At 56.7% G+C, this 23080-nt stretch overlaps 1 protein-coding gene across 7 annotated transcripts in view; it reads left to right on the top strand.

Annotated features, from left to right (window-relative positions):
- MPRIP (myosin phosphatase Rho interacting protein) overlaps window positions 1-23080 on the top strand; it is a 147137-nt gene that overhangs the window by 77415 nt on the left and 46642 nt on the right. For 4 of the 7 annotated variants that reach the window (XM_053211975.1, XM_027047631.2, XM_053211973.1 and 1 more), the window contains exons 4-7: window positions 6714-6865; window positions 12068-12152; window positions 17204-17426; window positions 18500-19013. In XM_053211975.1, coding sequence (XP_053067950.1) covers window positions 6714-6865; window positions 12068-12152; window positions 17204-17426; window positions 18500-19013 — 974 coding nt within the window. The remainder of the gene's footprint in view (window positions 1-6713; window positions 6866-12067; window positions 12153-17203; window positions 17427-18499; window positions 19014-23080) is intronic. The other 3 variants (XM_027047633.2, XM_027047634.2, XM_027047630.2) reach the window with 1 other exon arrangement.

Raw genomic sequence — 23080 nt, 5'->3', positions numbered from 1 at the left:
AAAGAGATGGGTGTGACACTCACGTGTGGGCCTGCCTGCGCCTGGGAGCTGGCGGGGGAGGAGGGCTAGGCCACAGTGCAGGTGAAGTGTCTGGTGCTCCAAAGAAGGGCAGACACCCACCCGGCCGCATTGGAGTGTGATGGGGAAACCAGACTCTGATCTTTCCCGGGGCCTTGACGTAGCGCCTGGGAGACACAGACAATGAAAGTAAACTGCTCCGCTGCCCTTGGATAAACCCCTTGGTTTGGCCCATCATTTTCAAGAGCCTGTTTTTGGCCATCTTAGAACCAGTCACTGGCCTCCAGTGTGGGCTTGGAGGCCTGGCGTTTCCTCCCTTCTCAGGGAGAGGGCGGCCCATGGCCCCTCCTGCCCAGCCAGGCCCATTCTCTTCATCCTGCTGGCCTCTTCTCTGTCCCTGGGTAGGAGACAGATGTGTCCGGTGCTTTCCTCTCTTTTCCGTGGGGCAAGCAGTCAGAAAATGTATTGAATAAATGGTCTTTTCTCCACCATTCCCTTGCTTGGTGGGGAGTGTGTGTGTGTGTGTGTGTGTGTGTGTGTGTGTGTGCGCGCGCGCGCGCGTGCGTGTGTGTGCTGGGAAACAACAAGGGAGGCAGCCTGGGTCATGTGCCAGCCCTGAGCCCTCACTTCCTGTGAACAACTCTGTGAGGTAAGGGATTTCTTTTATTGTGGTAGAATATACACAACACAAAAATGTACTGTTTTAACCACTTCAAAGTGTACAATTCAGTGGCATTTAGTACATTTATAATGTTGTGCAACCATCACCACTGTCTAGTTTCAGAACTTTTCTCATCACTCCAAATGGAAATCTCCTACCCATTAAGCCGTCACTCGTCATTCCCCACTCCCCCACTCATCCCCTAGCAACCATTAATCTGCTTTCTGTCTCTATAAATTTGCCTGTTCTGGATATTTCATCTAAGCTGAATTATACAGTATGTGTCCTTTTGTCTCTGGCTTCTTTCACTTAGCTAATGTTTTCAGGGCTCAGCTCATCTGTGTTGAAGCACGTGTCAGTATTTCATTCTTCTTGGGGCTGAACACCATTCTGTTGTATGACTAGAATTGATGGACGTTTAGGCAGTTTCCACCTTTGGGCAATTGTGAATAGTGGTGCTATGAACATTTGTGTACAGGTTTTGTTTGAACACCTCTTTTCAGTTCTTTGGAGTATAAACCTAGGAGCGGAATTGCTGGGTCATGTGGCAACTCCATGTTTAACTTTTTGAGGAACCTCCAGAATATTGTCCACAGTAGCTGCTTCATTTTACATTTGAAGTAAGGGATATCGCTACTCCTGTTTTACACTTGTGGAAACTGAGGCTTAAAGTCGGCAGCTTGCCCAAGGTGACTTATGTGGTGAGCGGCAGATGTAAGGCTCTGTACCAGAGGTGGTGCGCTTCTTGGCTCGTTGGGTTCTAGAAACGTAAAGCCCAGAGGCTACATTAGGTCCCTGAGCCTTTGTGGGGAATAAGGGGCTAGAGGCTCAGTCATCTGGCTCCTCCTCTCCTGGGGTGCTGGGCACACAGGTGACAGGCTCCCACACCACAGCCCCCAGCCTGGTTGGCCCGGCCTCCTCCTGTAGGCAGAGTTGCAGCAGTCAGGTTTCATGTTGGAGTCCCTAAAGGGCAGAGGGGGTGCAGAAGGGGGCTCTCCCTCCAGAGGAGCCACGTGAGGCCACGGAAACAGACCTGGCACCTGAAGACTTGTGGCGAGACCGCGGGTGTGAAGGACGGTTGTGAGCCACCCCACAGACCACGAGGACTGCGGAATGCGTGGGAGGATGCTTGGGCGGGGGACTTTGCTGGCTTCTTGCCAGGCAAGGAACAGGAGGAAAGGAGTTCTGTGTGGAGGGCACCTGCTGGGGCCCTTGGCCGAGGTTGGTGGAAGGCGCTTGCTTCTCTGAGCTCTCAGAGGGGTGAGGGGGCGGCTTTTGCTCACTCCAATCCTGAGTGGATTCGTGGGTATGTCTTAAGACCCCTTTTCCATGGGTCTTGCCAGTTTCCTTTGAGAACTTGGACTTTGAGGATATTCGTGTAAAGAGAGCTGCTCACTAGGGAGAACTGTGGCCTTGGAGAGAGTCAGGTGCTGAGAGTCAGGTGGCCCAGTCTACACCTGGATGGCATTTGGTGTCCCACCTCTTGAGGGAGGGACTCATGATTCGTTAGACTCAGGACTCTGAGCAGCTTGGCAGTAGCAGGAAGAGCCAAGGGACAGTCTCTGTGATCCTGACCAGCGCGTGTTCCTCTCAGGGAGCGGGGTTCCAGGGGCTCCTGAGATGGGGAGCAGTACTCAGCAGAGCTCCCCAAGGGCCACCTTCCTTGCAGAGGAAATTCAGATCTAACCTCCTTAATCCCAAAGAAAGGATGTGCTCTCTCCTTGTACCTGGCTCTAGCGGCCTGACCATGCCTCCAGTGTGGCTGCCAGGGAGGCCTCCGTACGGGAGCTTGTGGGAGCCGTTATGGTCACCTCTGGGGAGGGTGGAGGAGGTCATGCTCCTGCGAGGGCTCTCTCTGCTCCTGCCTGCTGACAGGTTCTGCAGTAAGCGCGGGCCACCCTTGCTCTGGGTGACCCCAGGCCCCTTTCCCGCTCTGAGCCCCAGCCTGGGCATCTGTGTGTCGAGCCTGTCAGAGCGCCTTCCTCCTGTGGCTGTCATCAGAGTGAACCTGTAACTACTTATTCAGAGCCTGCCCAACCCCGGAAGACAATATTATTCTTGCCGCGGCGGCTCCTACTGAAAGGTAGAGTCTTCTTGTCCTTCCTGGAGCATATTCCGCCCCTGCTTCTGGCAGCCTGGAGACGTGCTGGCTGACCGCTGTCACCACCGGGTAGCACTGCTTTTCCTACTCCTCAAGTGGGTCGTGGGGAGTGCGAGAGAACATAATACAGAACGCAGCGCACACGGTGAAAGTATTGCCCCGTAATTTTTCATTCCGTGTGTGTGTGCCCATGCAGCTGTTCATCCCAAAGTGAAATGCGCTCTTCTCTGTCAGTCATGAGCAGATTCGCTTGAAATACACGAACTGTCGAACTGTCGCACGACCTGCAGTTGACTGGGTTAAGATTCTGTGAGCACTACTTTGCCCTGGGGGAAAGCCTTTGTCTCTGTTTTCCCATCTGAATGGGGGACGGGGTGTAAATTGGAGTGGTCCCGGTCCATCCAAGTCTTGCCTGGCCGCTGGTTCTGTAAGCACAGCTGCCTGGAGGGAAGGACCCCCATGGATAGCTCTAACTGGCCTCTCCTTGTACATCTGTGCTACTTTCCTCTTCTTTCCCTCTGGCTCTTAGAAACTTCCCAAACTTCTAGATCCAACAAGAAGTGGAGGAGGCCTGTTTTCCCTAAAGTGCCTGGGATGGGTGGGGGTGGAGGGTCTCCAGGTGGTAAGGCTGCTGTGGCAGCGTCTTCCAAAGCAAGCCCCTGGCAGGTGCCCGGCTGCAGTGGGGAGAGGTTCCCTTGGCCTTTTGTGGGCCAGGGGGCAAATGACAGAAGGGCTGGGTTCTCAGCAGGGTGTGCTCACATCCCTGGAGAGAGGACCTGCTCTTAGCCGTCCCACTTGGTCACTTTATGCTTCTGTGGTCTTCGGCCTTGGGATTAGTTGACACTGATGCAGCCCTACCATCCAGGCTGATGTGTGTGGAGGCCAGAAGAGGACCGGAAGCCCCCAGGTGGCCGGAGAGCATCTGGTGACTTTGCCGGCGGAGGACCTACCCATAACTTGGCAACAGAGCAGAGTTGGGTGGCCTGCAGACAGCCACCTCTTTTTTGAAATTGAGCAAAACTAGGTGTCGCTCGGCCTCGTCGGAGGCCTGGATTCCTAACCTCTGGAGGTACAGACTGAGGGCAGGGAGCTTGTCAGATGGAGCTGAGCTCTGCCGACAGTGTTGGGGTGAGGGGTTCCCTCTGGCTGGATGTGGATTTTAGCCTGGATATCTGCCCTCGCTTTCTAAGCACGAGGCCTTGTCTGGCCTGGAGTTGGATTGTCAAGGGTCTTCTCTCTCCTCAGCTCTGAGAATGCAGAAGGGTGTGGCCACACCTGTGCCTGGGGGCTCTCTGGAGACCCTTGGTTGACCCGGTCCACGGTTTGAGGGCAGACTAGTGAAGGAGCACATGGGGGTGGCAGTATTGGTAGCCTGGGGGGGCGGGGGGGGGGGCTGCGGGAGTATCGGTAAGAAGACGTGCTGGCCCCGGGCCCAGCAAGCGGTGATCGCCCGGGAGAGTGAGCACCTTCACAGCCGGTGGCCCCGGTGCTGGTGAGGCTTCTCCCGGTGGCACTGTGCAGACTCAGGAGGAGCTGTGGACTCTGCTCCCTTTTTCCACATGTCCAATAGGATTAGACAGTGCCTGCCTCATAAGTAATATTTAAGGAGGCGTGGAAGAGGTCGTACTTACGATAAGACCCTGACACACAGATAGTAAATAAACATTCGTTTCCTTTGGCCATAGCTTGTTATGTCTTTGCTTTTTATTGACGCTTCTGAAAGCTCGCCTGGAAGGAGGTAGAGACCTCATTTTGCACACACACAAAACTGAGGCACAAAGAGGTTGTAGGAAGTCTTAGGGTACGACTGGTGACGAGGTCCCACGACCGCGTTCAGCTGCAGGGCTGGCTGGGAAATCTTGCTGGTGGCCGGTGGCCACGTGTCCAGCAAACACAACTACTGTGCAAGAGGGGACGGTGAGCAGTTTCGTGACCCTGAACCCTGGCACAGTAGTCTCTAAAGATAAGCCCACTAGGTGGCATAGTGAGAGGAAAGTATTAGAATTTCTGTTGGTGTGTTTTAACTTCCCTGTGTGTGTTACGTATGTGTCATAGTTTATAAGCTGTTGGCACAATAGCACAGATAGATAACTTACGTCATGCTTCCATGTGCCACAGGTGGGCGTACATTGGCACCTTGTGACGCCCACGAGTCCAAGTTGGGGTGGACATCGAGGACAAAGGAGGAAACGTGACCTTGGGAAAGCCCCTCTGCTGTCCCCTCTCCCCTCTGTGGCCCTGCTCAGGGCCCTGATCCTCACAGCAGTCCACAGCATCAGTGTTCTTGTTTCAGGCACAAGGACCCACCTCAGAGGATCTGTGAGCCTTGTCGGTGGCAAGGGGGAACATGTGCTTCAGCGTGCGGGACGCTGAGCTAAAAGAGCAGAAGTCACCACCCTTAGTTTGCCCAAAGGGGGTTCAGATGGGGCAGTGGCATGATGCCAGAGCAGACCTGGGATTAGAAATTCTGAAGAGTGGAGGTGCTGGAACTGGACTGAGGAGGTTGGGAAGCCTAGGAAGACCATGTGGCCCCACCCTGGGCTGGAAGGTGTGTTCTTGTGGCCGTGGGAGCACTACTCATTGGGGGTGGGGGCAGGCACTAGACGCCTGTGGGCCTCCCCAGCCAGAAGACAGATGGGGGGGGGGGGTGTCCCAGGCTACCAGTCTTGCTCCCTGCTCCTGAAGAACCTCCCTGCTTGGTTGCAGGATAAGCCACTAAGCTCCCTTTTCCAGCTCAAAGACTCTCCAGAAGGGCCCAGGAGAGATGCTACAAGTCTGCTTCACTGAAGGACCACACTAGGCTTCGTATGGGTGTGCCCCCTCTCAGAAGTGGGACTCTGCCCCCTCTCTATCCACACCTGAAGTCAGAGGCCAGCTAACAGGTGGCTCTCCTGCCCTGCCGCCCGCATTCTGAGCTGAGCCTAAGGAAGGACGGGCTGAGCCTAGAGGCTCCATGAGGAAAGGCTTCTTGGAGCTGGAAAGCATACTCCTTCCCCCTCCTGTGGACCTGAAAGCTGGCAGCCATATTGGGTGAGGTCGGGAGCTCTTGCCCTTGGCATGGTGACAGCCACGGCACCTTGTTTCCCTCCCCAAAGCATCCTCCTGTTTGGGGGAAAGGTGAAGGGCCACAGGACGCAGGGGTAACAGATCCTCTTTAGGAAGGTCTTCTCTGCTGACCCTCACCCCAGTAGGAATCTAAAGCCTTCTTTGCTTGCGTTCTGTCCCGAATCTCAGGGTCTAACAGTGTCAGAGAAGGAAAAAAAAAAAAAATTTATTTGTTCCGGTGCTGGCCAGGCAGCCTTGTAGCAAATCCTCGTGGGTGCTTCCTGGGAGGTGACGGTGGGTCATCTGCCCCGAGTGGGCTTGGCCTACCTTTAAAGCATTTATGATGTGTGTGGCTCCAGCCTGCCAGCCCCACAGCCTGCCTTCCAGGATGTGGCTTCTCTCTGGCCCCCTCCTTGCCTCTAAAAATAACCCTGCTATTTTAAAACCACCTCCTCTGGAGCCTTTTCTCACTGCTCTCTTGGATCAGTAACCCCTGTGAGACCTGGCTCTTGGCTGCCTCTGTCCCCTCAGCTGTCCTCCCAGAGCTGTCCCCTTCCTGTTTCTCCCCCTTCCCCCAGTACCAGCTGGGATATTGTTCTCCAGCTAGGAAGGAATGTCCAGCTGGCTGTCCTCCGAGAAGAACAGACCTGTCACCTCTCCTCCCCGGGGATGGGTAGGGAGGAAGCGGGGCCAGGAGGGTGGCGGCGAGGCAGAGCACCACCCCGTGCGTCTGTTGTATCTGGGGACTCACACGGCCGTGAGAGGTTCAGGTGCCTGTCAAAGTGACAAGGGTTGAGAGGGCCGGGGTCTACAAGGACAGTCCATGCTGCCGTACTCTGACCCATGAGTGCTGGCTCCTGAGTGACTCCCCGCCCCATCTTCTTACAGCCCACAACCCTGCCTCAGGGCACCATCAACATGAACCAGTGCACAGATGTGGTGGATGGGGAGGCCCGGACAGGCCAGAAGTTCTCCCTGTGCATCCTGACCCCTGAGAAGGAGCATTTCATCCGGGCAGAGACCAAGGAGATCATCAGCGGGTGAGTCTGCCCCACACGTTTCGGGAGGAGGCGCTCCTTGCCCACCAGCGGGTTCTCGGACCGGTTCCCTTTGGCACAAATTGGGCAATATCGCCGTCCCTTTCTTCATCAAATGTGTCCCCGCTTCTGAGTCCCCTCTCTCTCTTCACAGCGCTACTGTGTGCCTGGTCACCACGCCAGAAACTGGCCTCCCCCTCCACCCGCCTTTGCATCATCCGCATGTCCACATACCCACCAAGGCTGTCTCCTCATGTCCTATGTGCTCGGGCGCCTCCCTCTGCTGGCACTGCCCGGTTCCGGGGCTACCTCGTCTCCTTTAGGCCTCTCGCTGGTCTCCCCACCTCCGTTCCCACGCCTCCCCAACCTGGTGTCACTCAACCATGAGGGGCTCAGTCCCAGAGCTCGTCTGACCTTGCCGAAAACGCCATCACTTGGGGAACAAGTCCAGGTTCCTTGGCTGGCCCTGGAGGGGGGGACCCTTCACAGCCCTCCAGCCTCACCTCCACCACCCTCGTGTCCCAGCACGAAGCTGCTTGTCACCACATATGCCCCTGCTGCCCACTGGCTCTGTGCCTTCAGTGGGGAATGATCCCTCCATCCCTCAGACTGGTAGTCAGCTGGAGCGTGCACTCTTCCAGGAAGCCTTCCCCCTTGAGGCACCTGGCGCCATCGGCTGGCCCTTAGAAAAGATGCAGATTGTCTGCATGCACACGTGGCTTCCTTAGACAGCAGCAGGTCCTTGAGGGAGGAGGCTGCGTCTCGATCGCGGTCACCCCAGTGCTGCTGCGTACACTGGCTTCTTTGTCCAGGTGGAAGGAAAGAAAGTCTCTGAGTGACACCACTGCCCTGACCGTGCCATGCGCAGAGGCTCAGGGGGAGTCCTGGAAGCAGGAGGGGGGCCCAGGTTTGAGGCCGACGGTCTGGGGGGGGCAGAGCTCCGTGCTCCTAAGCCCACGCAGTGAGTCCCTGCTCCCAGGGCACCGCTTGCCAGCTCTGTGCGACCTCACCACCCAGCATGTGCATAGTGAGCAGGCTCCACCAACCCGGCCAGGAGCTTGGGCACTGGATCTTGGAAAATCCCATTGGTCCTTTAAGACCTAAGAAAGCTTTGAGAGAAAGTAAACCTGGGGGGTGAGGGGTACTGGGCTGATTATTACAGCACAGAATAGAGGGAAATCAAGCATGAAGCCTTTTGGTTTCAATAAGTAAAAAGACTGAGCACTGGCCTGGGCTTCACTATCCCTTCAGGATCTCAGGCTAAGGCTGCTGTATGAGGAAGCGAGGATACTGGTCAGAAGGTCCCCAGTTCTTGCCGAGTTCAAAAGTTCAAGTCCAGGGGCGCCTGGGTGGCTCAGTCGGTTAAGCATTCGACTTCAGGTCATGATCTCACAGTCTGTGAGTTCGAGCCCCGCGTCAGGCTCTGTGCTGACAGCTCAGAGCCTCGAGTCTGCTCTGGATTCTGTGTCTCCCTCTCTCTCTGCCCCTCCCCTGCTCATGCTCTGTCTCTCTCTGTCTCAAAACTAAATAAAAACATTAAAAAAAAAAAAAAAGTTCAAGTCCACACTGTGATAAGGAGGAGCAGAGGGCCAGAGCTGCACTGCAGGGTGACCAGGTGACCCTATGCTGGGGGGTGCCAGTTCACCCTGAGCCCTTTTCCCTTGGAGAGAGGCAGGTTTGCATTTCTGACTCCTGGGGGCAAACAGGAGGACCACTTTGCCTCTGCCTCTCCCTGGCCTTAATTCTAGAACCATATGGTTTAAGAGTGTAGAGAGCGTGGAGCGCCTGGCTGGCTCAGTCAGAGGAGCGTGCGACTCGTGATCTTGGGGTCATGGGTTCGAGCTTAACTTAAAAAAAAACTTAAAAAAAAAAAAAAAAAGAGTATAGAGGTCTTTTACAAAGAGATCCCTCATCCTACAGTTGGGAGACTAAAGTTTTAGAAACGAGAGGACCCTGACCAAGGGCCACCCTCCAGGCCTGAGTGACAGCACAGAACCACTTGCACTTCCTGGCTCACACTTGCTGCTGCGGCCTGTCTGACAGAAACACTCAGGCCGGGGCTCCACTGCCCAGCTGGATTCCTAGGGGGAGATCTAGCCTTGGGAGCTAGGTCCTGTGGAGGCTTCTGGTTAGCAGGTGGGATGGGAAAGGGGTGTCCAGGGTCCCCAGGACAGGCTGGATCATGTGTGACTGGGGGACCAGGTCAGGGATATAGTGATGTGCCACATGGCATTAGGAAACTGGCATCTGATCGCGCCTCTGGCAGGTGGCCTGAATCCTACCATTAGGCACTTGCCACAGGCCAGGGGACCTCCTAAGGTCACCACCTGTATGGGGAATGGGGACCGCCATTCCCATGCAGTGTGGGCAGACAAGGTCATTGATGAACCACAATACCAGATGCACATTCTCTCAGGGTCCCACACGTAGGCTGGGCTGTCGTGAGGTTAGGAGGTTTGTGCTGTGGCCCGGTGGCGTACCTGGAGCCAAAGCCACCCAGCGCTTTCCTCTCTCCTCATCCTGGGTCCGGGCCTCGCTTACCCCTGCCCAGCAGGCAGGGCTCACCGTGGCAGTCTGTCCCTGGGCCCCTGGGCAACAGCTTCCCCATCTTCACCACCTGCTGGGACACTTGGCCTCCTTCAGGGAGACAGGTGGGGGGCAGTGTCCCCTGGGTACAGACTTCTGCCTCCACCTCCTCTCCCTCGTCTGCCTCTTGCCTTTGTGGATGGACTCCTCCCTTGGCATCCTCACCACCTGGCACAGCTCCTTTGCCCAGGTATTCTCATCTGGTCCCTGAGACCCTGAGATGGGTCTAAGCACGCAGCTCCCTAATGAGCGGCAGACACTTCCTCTGGACTGACTTCGAGCAGGAGCAGTTGGGGACAGTCCATCCAGCCTTCTCCCCGGGGTCTTCTCTGAACAGAGGCCCCTGAGCAGCCCGTGGCATCTCTCCCAGAGCCGGATGGAGAGAGTTGGCAGTTCTTTTTCCCGGCTCTCTTGTGCCAGGAGGAGCCTTCAGGATGTTTGGGGCACAGCTTAATGCAGCTCTTTTAGAGGAGTTGGGAGGGGAGCAGGAGTTGGCGGCGGGTTGGGGGGCGGGGGGCTCTTCCGTGCTCTCCAGCTGGGCTGAGTCCAAGCTTTCCCCCTTCTCTGAGCCCCTGCCTTTCAGCTTTGTCCCCTTCAGTCTTATTCACCCTGGCTCTGCTGTCAGAGTCGGGGAACACTCTACCACGTCCCTGGCACTCACATCCATGACTGATCCCGTGTCCGTACTCACCCCTTGCCTCTCTTCTCTTCCCGGGTATATTTTACATAGTAACACATCCGAATGACGTTACACGCTTCCTACTGGGCTTCCGTGAGAAATCCGAGTTCAGGGGACACATTCCGAGCCCAGCCCGCCCCTGCCTGTCTGTGCTCAGCCTCTGAGTCTCCAGCACAGCTCCCTGAGCTCCGTTCAGTCAGCAGTGCAACCACAGCACAGATCTCTTTCCTCAAGGCCCTGTCCTGCATGGCTCGTGGGCAGGGACTCAGGGCACCCCACAGGTTCTGCACCCACCTGCCATACTCCCCGTGCTCCTGGGGCCCTGGAGGACGAGGTGACTTTGTCAGGCAGTCTCTTCTCCTCTCCTAAGTGAAGCTATGAGAGGGGTCTTCGACAGCTTGTTAGAGTGCCCAAAAGAATTTTCAGCCCCTGTGGCAGGCTGGAAAGTGGGTCTTTTAACCCCAGGAGCATGTGAGTTCCTCAGATGACATATGAGTGAGGCCCTCAGGGAGTCTGCTCATCTGCTGTCCTTGCGGATACAGTCATGGCCTCTGTTCTTGCTTTGGGACCAGCCCGCAGAGGAGTGACCCACAGGACCTGTGCCTTAGGTCTCTGCGGGACAGGCAGTTGTTCGTTCTCTCAGCAAATTGAGAATTACCTGTTCGGAGCTGAGCTCGGCTCTGCCCAGGTGCTGTGACTCCCCACACCCAAGCCCACTTTCCCCGCTGCCTGCTGTCAACAACCAGCACACCTCCTAAGGCTGCCCTGCAAGGTCACGAACTGTGACTGGTCTCCCCTCCTCCGTCTCCGATTAAAGCACCAGCGAGTGAAACCCTTCTTCCTGACCCAGGCTCGGGTCCTGGGGTTGCTGCAGCCTCTGGCTAGGGCGCTGGCGGTGTGGGCTCTGCCTCACATCGCAGCTCAGCCGCTGCCACTGGCCCAACACAGACCCTTGTGTTCTAGGAAGAAGGGAGACCAGAGTCTCCTGCCGTTCCTTGCCCTCTAGAGAGAGCGCCCTTCATCACCAGGTCCCTCCTGCCCTCCACTCCTCCTGTCTCCTCTCACCCAACCCTCCCAGATGTTAATGAAGCTCAGGTGAGGCAAGCATCGGATGTGTCAGGGCCTAATCCGCCCCAGAGGTGGGGAGACTGAAGCCCGGAGGGGCTGGGAGCCACCCAAGGTTAGAGAGTCGCACAGCCAGATCTGTATCAGCCGCTGCTCTTCCCACACTCCCCTGCTGCCTTCTCTGCTCCTGGTCCAGAGTGGACCTGCCAACATGTGGGTCTTGGGGTGGGTCCCTGGGCAGCTCTGCCAGACCTTCCCCAAAGCCAAGGTGCCCAGAGCCCTCATTGTACAGGTGGTGGGGCCCAGAGGTGAGTGAGTGGGTCTGGGAGGTCAGCAGCTCAGCCCCCGGAAGTGATCTGCTGCAGAGAACTTTGGTAGCACAACTCTTGGTTCCTGCCTCTGTAGCCCTAAAGGACACCCAACAGCAGCCCATCCGTATGCTAAACAAATCTTCTCTGGGAGGACCATTTTAAAACCAAGTCAAAGCCCCGAAGATGGGATCAGTGAGGTGCTTGCTCTGCACTCTGAGGCCTGTGGTTCAGGCCTGCTGCCCCACCAGGGTGAAGCATTCTTTGTGCCTGGGCTGACCACATGGCCCTCCCCACCTGCACTCTGGTCATTGTGGGGTCAGCATCTGGGCCTGGTCCCAACAGCCTGGGCTTGTCCTGGGCTGCACTTCTGGCAGTTCCTGCCCCAGTGGTAGCAGGCTCACATCTGGGTCGTGCTCTGCCCTGCTCGGCTGCCCAGAGGCCTGACCACTGGGTGGATGCCCCCAAGCAGGAAGTGTTGTGCCTGGTGTCTAGACCACCCGACGAGGTTCCTAGTCCCCAAGAGCAGGGATCTGATCCAGTGCTTCCCCCCTCTTCTCTCTCCAGATGGCTAGAGATGCTCATGGTCTATCCCAGGACCAATAAGCAGAACCAAAAGAAGAAGCGGAAGGTGGAGCCTCCCACACCACAGGTAGGCAAAGTGGTATCGTTTCAGTAGAGCTGGGATGAAGTGAGAGCTCCCTGGAAGAAGGACCCGGCCTAAAACTAGGGCTGAGGAAAAGGATCCAGATGGGGCTGAGATGGTCACCAGCCCTGCGTGTCCTCTCCTTCCCTCCAGTGGTCTGTGGGCCGCAATCAGTACACTCCTCTCCAAGCCACAGGGTAGGACCCTCCATGGGCCAGGGTGGCCTTCGTGTACACTCTGGGGCTGCCCCAGGCGGTTTCCAGTGAGTGGGCCAGTGCTGAGCAGCAGTATTACAGCACGTGTCCCTTCCCTGGCTGTCCTGCCAGCTGCTAGGGAGCCCACAGCATGCTTGGAAGGCTACTTGCTGCACACGCCATGTCCTCGCGCACCACGGTTGAGGAAGGGACTCAGTTCAGCTCGACTTGACACACGGAGATGATCCTACAGACAGCAGGCTGGGAAGGAAGGCCAGACAGGGAGTGTCCTGGCCGAGTGAGGGGCACTCAGGGCTCTGTTCCTGCTCTGAACTTTGACCATAAATGGAAAAAACTTGGTACGACCTTGACTTTTGGGCCCCTGTCCTACCTCCCATGTGACCAGAGCAGGAGGTAGCCTGCATAGTCCCACCAGGTCTAGTATTTTCCCAAAGGCCACTCTCTTCCACCTCTGCAGGGGCACAGCGCACCCAGAAGGGCTGTGCACCTCCCTGCCATGCTCCTCACACTCCCGGGGCCCTGACGGAGCGAATTAACTTTCCTGAGCCTCAGTGAACTGATTCACAGAACGGGCCCTTTGAGATCTGGTTATAGGATTTTTGTGGGCATGAAGGGAAGCGCTGAGCCCCTGATGGGCGCTCAGCGAATGCTCCTCCTCTCTGCTCCAGACTTCACAGTTACCGAGTGCCTTGCCCTGCCTGATCCAGCCTCACAGCAACCCTAAGAGTGAGCAGAATGGGGATCGGGTTCTCTTGGGATCTTGCAAGGCCCAGAGTCTGACAGGGAGCCAGCCCGTGACAGAACCTGGCTACCCACTGGGGCTCTGTAGTCCTTACTGGATACTCTCTGCTTCAGCGAGTGGCAGAGGTCAGCCTGGGCAGGACTGGTAGGTGTGTGCTGGCCTGGGTCCCTCGCCCTCTACACACCCACCTTGGGCTTCCTTGCACAGGCCCTGATGGAGTGCAGCTCTGGGCCTGCTCTCAGCCAGTGGTTGTTGTTTGCTGTCTGTCCACGCTCCCCAAGGTGTCTCAGGCCAGCATCCTCTGAAGGTAGTATACCTGGCAAGAAGTCACCAAAATGCAGTTGGAGTCATTCCTGGAGACTGAAAGTGGGGCTTCCTACTAGGGAACAGCAGATACACACACAAATCCCCCAAAGCTGCCTGGTTTGAGAGAAAAAAATCCCAGGCAGAATAATAGCGTTTAGGGTTACTCTGCGTTTCTATAGTGATGTCTCGGAAACATCACTAGAGCAGAGCTCCGACCTCCAAATAAGGCAACGACATGTGCAATAGACATGTTCCGCCCAGACCGAGGAGTTTGGTTGTGTCCCTGCTCCCCGGCTGTCCCCTCCCTCTAGATACTGCTAGCCATGGCCGAGCTTCACCTTTTCCGTTGGTAGCAGGAGCCACGCGATCACAGGGTGGGGAGATCACCCACTTCCCTGAGAGTCTCTTAGAGTGCGGGTGTCTCAGCCTGCTCTGCTCACCCCTTCCTGAGCCCTAGCCGAAGCCAGCCTGGCAGGGACTCTTCTTTCTGCCCCTTGTTCCCAAGAGCATCACATTTGATTCCATTGGTTTCGGGAAGCTGTAAACTTTCATCTGGGGCCCATCTTCTTGTGAATCAGTCTCATGAGGTGATGTGGGGTCTCTCCAGAGGAGAGTTGGGGATCTCTGGACAGGCCTTCCCTCCACAGCCTGATGCTGAAGGTGTTTTGTTACCCTGAATGGAACAAGGAGGGAAGCCTAAAGCCTTGTGGGCCCCCCATCGAGGCAGGAACTCAGGACCCCGTATCTGGCCTCTATCTCTGTGGCCTGGGAGAGTTTCACATAAAACCAGTGGGGATCTGGAAGTGTCGCTGTGCTGTGCCGTGCCCTCCAGAAACTCAGGAGGAGAGCCCACAGGGGCCCACTTTAAGAAGGATGTCTCAAGCAGTTAAGACTTGGGGCCATGGAGAGTACACTCACCAAGTGGTTTCCTGAGAGTATCAGAGAGAGACCCATGCCAGGCCCTGAGGGAGGATGAAGATCAAGCTACAGCGGGGAGCAGACAGCCTCTAGACTGGGCACATGGGTCCCAGCAGAGCCTAGAGCAGCAGGGAGTCAGGCTGGCCCTGGCCAGAGCCTCCAAAGCCTGAGGCCTGAGATACAGGTTCTGGGAGCTGCTGCTTTACTCAGCCCCTGTTCCCTCCAAGAGAAAAGACTTTTTCTGATACCGACATGCCTAGAGAGAAGGAATAATGATTCATGCCAGGTACGACCAGGACAGGAAGGACGGAGATCTTACCGCCCTCTCCCCAAATCCCAGGTCTGGGGCCAGGGGCCGCGTGTTCCCCCTGCCAGTGTGTGGGCCGGGAGGCTTGATTCATCAGGTGGAGCTCTGGAATGCTGGTTTCTCCCATGCCCCCGCCCGCCAGGCTCTGGGCCCTTGCTTCTCCGCCTTTCTTGAGAGACCTGTAAAACAACAGACCCCTCTCAGTGTGACCAGAGACATGCCCGGAGGAATGTCCCTACTGGTCCAGTGCGCTGGTTCTTCTCAGGCCCACACGTGTGTTGTGGATTGCCACCTCTTCTGGGGTGTCTTGTTCTCTACTTGGGTGGCTGCTCCAGGTCACATCCTTCTTTTCATTGGGTCCCCGTTCCATTCCTGTGCCCAGGAAGTAGAAAGGCAGGCTTTCTGTGAAACCTCCTCTGGAGAGGGTACCTGCTTAGCTAGCATGTGGAGGCGATAGCGGCCCGGGCCTGCCTTTCTCTTTCCTCCCTACCTTTCAGAGCCCTTTGTGAGCTGCCAGATGAACAGGACAGACCTCGTTACAGCAGTGAAACGCTGATAGCCCCGACCATGCAGGGACTAGCACGTAGGAAACCCGGCACCTCTGCCTCCTTCCTCTTCCACAGGCACCTGTGGTCTGTGTCCTTGTGACCCCCAGCACCCTCTCCACCACAACGGCGACAAGTGCGGGGAGCAGAGGCAGTGCCCCACAGCTGCCACACATCCGCTTTGGAAAAGAGCAGCAACTTTACCCAGAGATCAGGCTTTCCTGTTATCACCCACCCAGCCCCCTCTCCTGGAAGCCAGCGTGGCTTTGTTCCTGCTGCCAGACTGTCCCTCTGTCTCCACCCATTCGATAAGGCTTGGCAGAGAGGCAAGAGAAAGCAGAGCCTCCAGAGGAGAGAAAAAGAACTGCCTGTGGACCTTGGCCGCCATTCAGGGCCCTCACTCCCTGGGAGGTGTTTTCCAGAAGTAGGGAGCGTGGGGAGGGATCTGCAGATGTGACCAGCCCTCACAGATTGGGAGGCCCAGGGCCAGAAGGTGGGTGTGTAGCCACGAGGTGCTGGGACATGCATTTGTTTCCCAAGCTCCCTGTCATGGCCCCTTGGATCTCAAGCCTAGAATTTCCTCGGCCTCTTGGGAATCCGTGGCAGCCCACCTGCTCCGTGCTGGAGCCACAGGCATCAGAGAGGGCTGTGCATATGCCATGGGCACTTCACCCACAGCGTGGGGCTGAGGTCACTTCCCTCACAAGCACAGCTGCCGCCTATTCCTCTTGAGCCCCTTCTGGCAACCTCTCCGTATCCTTGTGCAGCTGGTCTTCCGCAGGGGGGACGGATTCACCGACCATCTTCACGTCACCCCACCCCACCCAGTTCTCTAGGAGGAGTCCCAGCTCCACCCTGAGCCTACCAGAGCATGCCCAGCCTCTGGCCTTTGAACAGAAGGCTCAGTCGCCAGAAGGGGCCACGGCAGGGGGACCTGGAGTGAATTCTGCTTGAGGGATGCGTTGCTGGGGCGCATGGATTGAGGGCGGTGGGCTGACTGGAAGGACAGGTGGCCCTGGGGCTGGCGCTCCTTAGATCATTAGAGCCTGGTTCTTTTGGAGCCCTCAGGAAACTGTCAGAAACCATTGCCATTTTCTTACACGAAGTCCAGTTCTTACAAGGTGGGTAAGAGCCGCAGGGAATCTTCAGCTGGTGCTGTAGGGCAGCTAGAGATCCCAGCCGGGCCCTTGTCCAGGCCCTGGATTCGAGGTTGAGTCACAGTTCTGTGCCTGCTCTGGAAACGGACTTTCTGTATTTGGCTAAGTACCTCCCATGTGAATGCTTCTCCCACAGAGCAGCACCAGTTTCGATCTGGGGAGACGTGGGGTGGACACTGCTCCCATATGGGCTCGTGGCGGGGTGGGAGGGCATGCATGTACTTGGATGTTTTGTTTGTATCTGATGACTCTTCCTTCACACAGTGTCCCAGATGTCCTGTTTGAGCTTTCTAGAACCAGAAGGCGGGGGGTGGGCAAGGGCTGGCCCCGGCATGGGTGTTGTGTGGACACATGCTTTGCATTTTCCCAGTGGCCATCTCCATGGTGTGTTCTTCCCTCACCCCACCCCATCTTTTGTGACTCGTGTCCTAAGCACCTACAAGTCTAGGAATGACAGACTCTGAGCCAGCCACTTGTCATCTCACTTTTAGTGCCTGGTCCGCTGCTCTGGGCTCTGTGGTTTTGTGGGCAGGGAACACTGGCGTGTGTTTGCTGTTGGAGGTCCAGGCAGAAATCCTAAGCCTCTGCTCCGTGTATTTACCAAATCTGGCCTGAGGCCAGTCAGACCAGGCACTCTGGGCGCACTGACTGGGGCTGTCGAGGGGAAACGGCCACGGTGCCATCCAGATGGAGCTTTCACCTGACCAAGATATCTCTGTTCTGAGCCTCCCCTGCCAGGGATTCCGGGCCACTGACACAGTGCGGTTGACCTTAGTGTCCCCTGTGGCCAGGCACCCGGGCAGCCTGGACCTGTGCAGCAGCTCAGGCTGTGTGCTGTGGCTGCACAGACGCTGCTCTCTCCCCCAGGAACCAGGGCCGGCCAAGATGGCTGTCACCAGCAGCAGCAGCAGCAGCAGCAGCATCCCCAGTGCTGAGAAAGTCCCCACCACCAAGTCTACACTCTGGCAGGAAGAAATGAGGGCCAAGGACCAGCCCGACGGGAGCAGCCTGAGTCCAGCTCAGAGTCCCAGCCAGAGCCAGCCTCCCACTGCCAGCACACTGAGGGAACCTGGGCTGGAGAGCAAAGACGGTGAGTGGGAATCCTGGGGCCCGACCTCACAGCTCTGCAACAGGCGTCCATCCCCACAGAGCTGGTGCTGGGAACTCAGGGACCGGTGCAGCCCAGTCCTAAGCCCTGGGCCTCAGGCTCTTTCACCTTCTGTGTCCGTCAGCCCTCGGCAGGGGCCTGGCCTGGGTGGGCCTGGGATTCTTGGACGCCGGCCTTGGCCTCGCCCCTCTAGCTCTTCAGTCCCATCTGTAAAGGAGGAAGACAGCACCTGCTCCGTCAGCCCCAGGTGGGTGTCGTGAGAATCAAACTGCTCCAGAACGAGGTCTGTGTACCAGGAGGCCTTCCTGTCACAGTGGCTGCATTGTGTTCATGGCCTAGTTGACCCTGGCAGCCCAGCGTGTCCTGAGAGCAGCACTCGTTAGGGCAGCCTCGTCCTTCTCGCTGTCCCATCCTGCCCAGCCCCTGGGCGCACGCAGTAGGGAAGAGGGTGCTCCAGAGGCTTTGCTGTGCTCCCTTCACTTAGCGCTTTGGAATTACCGGAGCGGAGGCAGGGAGGCACCGTTTGCCTCCCTGGCCTGGGCCCTCGAGGGCTCCGCGTGACATAGGCTGGCCTCTCCCATTTTTATTTTGTCCAGCTCATTAAAGACAAGACAGTTAGGACTGACCCAGTTCATTCGGGCCAAAATACGTTTTGCCTCAGCTCTTCATGGGTAGCACCCATCCATTCCCCTCGTTCCTGCAGAAGTCCCCTGCCTCTGCCGTCCCCAGATGTGCTAAAAGGCCGAACGGCTACTTGGCCATTGGTTTCCTCCTTGATGCTTGCTAAGAAGCGGTTGTTGGTGGGACCTCTCTCGGGGGCGAGGGATCCTGCTCCCCCAAAAAGCCCTCCGACTAGAAGCTCAGGGACCCCCAGGCAGTCTAACAGGGGCAGCCAGGTTAGGAGAGAGATGGATGAGGGACTTGTGTGGGAAGGGTATTTCATTCCTGTCCCAAGGTTCTGCAGTAGGGCGAGCCATATAGGACTTTAAAAAGTTCCCAGAAACCAAAGATGGCAGCAGGCTAAGTGTGTCTCCCGCCTCCCTTGTCTCTTCCAGAGGAGAGCGCCATGAGCAGCGACCGCATGGACTGTGGCCGCAAAGTCCGGGTAGAGAGCGGCTACTTCTCCCTGGAGAAGACCAAGCAGGACTTGAAGGCCGAGGAGCAGCAGCTGCCCCCGCCGCTCTCCCCTCCCAGCCCCAGCACCCCCAACAACAGGTATAGTGGCCCCGGACCGCCCTCCCAGGAGCTTGGTCATCCCCTTCCTTCCCCAGGTTCTCGACCCCCCGGCCGAATTGTCTGCGGCAGCTCCCATGGCTCCCTGGACGTGGCCAGCCGACCCCCCGCCCACACGGACTCCAGCAGCGCTGGGGGGCGGGGAGCAGAGAGACTGGGGCGCACCTTTGCCTTTAAAGCCAGCAGGCAGTATGCCGCCCTGGCCGACGTCCCTAAGGCCGTCAGGATCAGCCACCGAGAAGCCTTCCAAGTGGAGAGAAGGCGGCTGGAGCGTAGGACTCGGGCCCGGAGCCCTGGCAGGGAAGAGGTGGCCCGTCTGTTTGGCAACGAGCGGAGGTAAGGAGGGGATTAGAGGGCCACATGTGCACAGACACGCGCCCCTCCTTTACACAGTCTCTCTCTCTCTCTCTCACACACACACACACACTCACACACACACACACACTCCTGTGTTCTTTTACATGCTTTTGACATGTCTCCTCACACACACTCTCATGCACACATTTCCTCTCCTCACCTCACACATGCATGCACACGTTCCCAAAGCATTCCTTGGGGGAGCACACTTGTTCTCCCTTTCTGTTCAGAGTGTGTGGGGAGCCTTCCCTTTTTGAGCCTGGGCTCTGATCACAGAACTCAGCCCCCAGTAGCCAGAAATGTAGGATCCCTCTCTGGACACCCAGAGATCTGGGCCAGAGGCCAGCTGCTTCCTGTGAGTGCCTCCTGGCACTGATACATTAAGGGCCACTGGGCCTTATGTGGCTGCATCTGTTCTTTCCTGGTCCATTTCTGTTCTCTGAGGTGCCTGTGGAGGCAGGGAGAGCCCAGAAGTGTAGGGGCTGGCTCCCCTTGCCCTTACGCTCCTGGCACGGGTGGAGTGGAGGGCACCGAAGGAGGTGGGGTGGGCAGCCACGGGAAGTCACAGGGAAGCTGAGGTAGCCTGTGAGGTTACCGAGCGTCCAACAGCATCGCTCTTCATCCGGGCTTGGCTGAAACATGACATGGGGAGGCTCACAGAACCACAGCTTCCTGGGGAGAGACAGGGTTTAGAGATGAGAACTGGGACAGGGCCTGGGACAGAGGCATGGAACTCAACTGTGGTGTGAGGAGAGGAGGGCTCTGTCCTCCTTTTCTCTTGTTCCACCGGCCCTGTGCTTCCCAGAGAGCCGTGGAAAGAGCTTGGTTCCATCTCTGAGGCCCTGACCCGGATCACGGCACTGGAGTGCCCCCTTCCAGTAGGAGCTTCATCCCTGAGTCTGTAAACAGAGCCTTGACAACAGGGGTCTCACCCGGGTCCGGGGGTGAACTGCTGGAGGTCCACGAACCCCCCTAAATGATTGGAGAGTCCATATGTACATTTTTCTGGGAAAAGAAAATCCGAAATTTTCATTAGGTTCCCGAATGAAACCTCTTTCCGAAAAAAGAGGTTCAGACTTAAATTCCCAAAGCATTCCCAGAATGTCCTCCCCACCCTGCCGAAGCCTAACTAAAGCTCAGAGTCGGCATGCTGAAGAGACAGGCCAGGGTGGCGATGAGCTCCCCTCCTCGAGGGGCCGGCTGTGAGCAGGGTGCCTTTCTCTCCTGCTCCCTTTTCTTAATACCCACCTGCTCTCCCAAAGCCCCAGGTGGGAGGGACCTGTGCACTTGTGGGTCCACCTCCAGAATAAGGAGGAGATGCCCAGAGTTGTTGGTCTTGAGAAGAAAGCAGATGTGCCTGATTCCTAGGCAGAGGGAGAAGGAAGCTGACCTGATGCCTGGGAGGCGGCCTTCAAGCCCTGGCTGTCTTCTTGTTTGATTAGCAACCCCAAGAGGTGCCTGGGTCACACACAGAGATGGGGCCTCAGAAGCAGGGTGACTCCTCACAGGAATAGCCTGGTGTAACAGAGCTAGGCTGCACATCCCCACCGGGCCCTTAACTGGAAAGACCCTGCTCCCATGATGTGACCCAGGATGGGACCACAGCTGCCCTTAAAGCAGTTAAGTAAATACATAAGTTGAGAGGGCTTGCCAGAGACTAGGAGGCCTGTGGGCCAGAGCAGAGGAGGCTTGCACTGGCCGGCAGGCAGGCTGTGGATCCTGGAGGCTCCCGAGTGGGCAGCTGTGCCCTGGTTCAGTGGCAGACCGAAGAATTAACGTTCAGCACACCTGCTTGGCTTTGAACTTGTTTTTGTCTAGTAGCCTGGGGTAGATGGCATCTCTGGGGCTTTCCTCTCTGCATGCTCCTTGCCACCATGGAGATGGGTTTCCACCTGGCGTCGGCACCCCTGGAGCCCACCCGCTCTGCGTCCTCACATTGTAATGTCACTTTCTTACCCTAATGACATCTGACTGGCTGCTGTCACTTTGCTAGGCCTGCACTCTAGCTCACCCTGTGCTTGATCGGATCCCTGCGTCCTGGTTGAATAGAGCAGAACCCCATATTGGCAGGACGTCGGCCACAGCTGAGCCAGGCTGGCCCGGGAGCCAGGTTGGGGGGGCACAGTGGGGGGTGGTCACCTGACAGGCCAAGGCCCTGAAGCAATCCTTTATGGGCCGCTCAGATTGCTCTTCAGATTTGCTCCAGAGCTTTTCAGATGTTTCTTGGATGGTGACTCACTGCCAAACACGCATGGGGGAGGCCATGGCCCTTGTTAAACTCTTGGTGACTGACACCAGGACCAGGTCTTTTGTGGTCCTGCCCCTCACCTGGGCCGGGAACCTGGAGAGGTCAGGCGGGGCACGGGTGCAGGTGCCTCCTCTCTGTCAGCCAGCCCAGGGGGACGTTTCCTGCCACACCTGCAGTACCTCAAGGGAACCAGTTTAAAAGCGTCTCACTCACCTTGCAAAACAAGCCATGGCTGACCTCACCAGAAACCCCCTCTGTGTGGAGAGGCCGCGTCAAGTGCCACTCTCCTTTCCTCATCTGACTCCTCTCTCTGCAGCCCTGGCAGACCGGTGGCTCGTGAGCCGCAGGTGACTCGGTGGGGCGCCGTTCCATGCAGCCTTCCCAGGGCTCTCTAGGCCCCGGGCTCAGTTGGAGGGGCTCCCCTTCTGCAAGTGGTGGTACCTGGGTCTGTGTGTGGGCCTGGAACCTCCAGGGTGGTGGCGCCTGGGGCCCCATCCACCCAAGCAGGCTGAGCGCTTGCAAGAGCTTCCTGTGGCTCCCAGGAGCTCCTGCCGCTGCCCGCGCTGCCTGCGCTCGCTGCACACACCCTCTCTTGCCGCCTTCCCTCAACCGCCGCTGCCTGCTGCCTGCGCTGCTGGTTCTGGCAGGTTGGCCTGGGAGCAAGCTCTGTTCCTGGAGAAGGTTCTGCAGAGGTTTAGGGCCCCAGAGCTCCTGCTTTGTGTGTGAGCACAGAGAGGGGCGGAGAGCCCAGAGGACCCGAGAATTCTGCCCTTGGTCTTAAGCTTCTGGGATGAAGAAACCCTAAGAGATCCATTTTTACTGGTAACCCTTCTTGAGTCTCTTGGCAGGGTCTCAGGATTTGAGCCCATTTCCTCTTTTTCCTTCTAGAGTTAGATATTAGTCTCCCTTACATTTTTATCTTTGGGGCTCAGAGGCCCTTCACTTGCTCCCCTTGACTCTGCCACTAGTCCAGAATGAAAGTAAAAACCCTTCCTGTGGGGTGACCTTGGGGCACTTGCCTGGGTGTCCCTGAGAGGGCAGGCCTTGGTCTGGTGGCATGTCACGGTTGTAAAAAACAGAATTCAACTGAGTAAGCTTTAGAGATCTTATCGACTTTATCCAACAATTCATGAATCACACAGCATCTCGTCTATCAAATAGGAAGGAGCTCCGAAGAGCTGTACAAAATGAAAAACTTTTTATAGGTAGAAGAGAGAGGCTTTTATGGGCAGAAGAGGGTGGAACAAGGAAGTTAATAATAGCAAAGAGTGCATTGTTTTGGGCAAGGTCACCTTCCTTTGAGGGACAGCAGGGGTCTTATCAGGTAGATAACTCACTAGTGCTGACTAGGTAATTCCAAATTTACTGGTTTAAGATTCCTTGCCTGGGAGAGGTTGAAACTGTAATTAAGTTAGGGATTAACCACTATTTGGTGACTTGGATTTAGCACAGGTGACTTTATTCTGGGTCTGTTGTCTTTTTTTCTTTCTTTTCTTTTTTTAAAGCAGTCTCCTCCTCTTATTTAAAAAAAATTTTTTAATGTTTATTTCTGAGACAGAAAGAGACCGAGCATGAGTGGGGGAGGGGCAGAGAGAGAGGGAGGCACAGAATCAGAAGCAGGCTCCAGGCTCCGAGCTGTCAGCACAGAGCCCAACACCGGGCTCGAACTCACAAACCGCGAGATCATGACCTGAGCCGAAATCGAACACTTCACTGACTGAGCCACCCAGGCGCCCCAGGAATCACTTTTTTAAGTGAAGTTGCTTTTTCAGTGATTTAATGTAGCCAGGTGTCAACT

This window comes from Acinonyx jubatus, chromosome E1, assembly GCF_027475565.1.
Source record: "Acinonyx jubatus isolate Ajub_Pintada_27869175 chromosome E1, VMU_Ajub_asm_v1.0, whole genome shotgun sequence".
In the NCBI taxonomy this organism is placed as follows: domain Eukaryota; kingdom Metazoa; phylum Chordata; class Mammalia; order Carnivora; family Felidae; genus Acinonyx; species Acinonyx jubatus.
The sequence above is the reverse complement of the archived record's forward strand: the minus strand, read 5'-3'. Positions and strand labels throughout refer to the sequence as shown.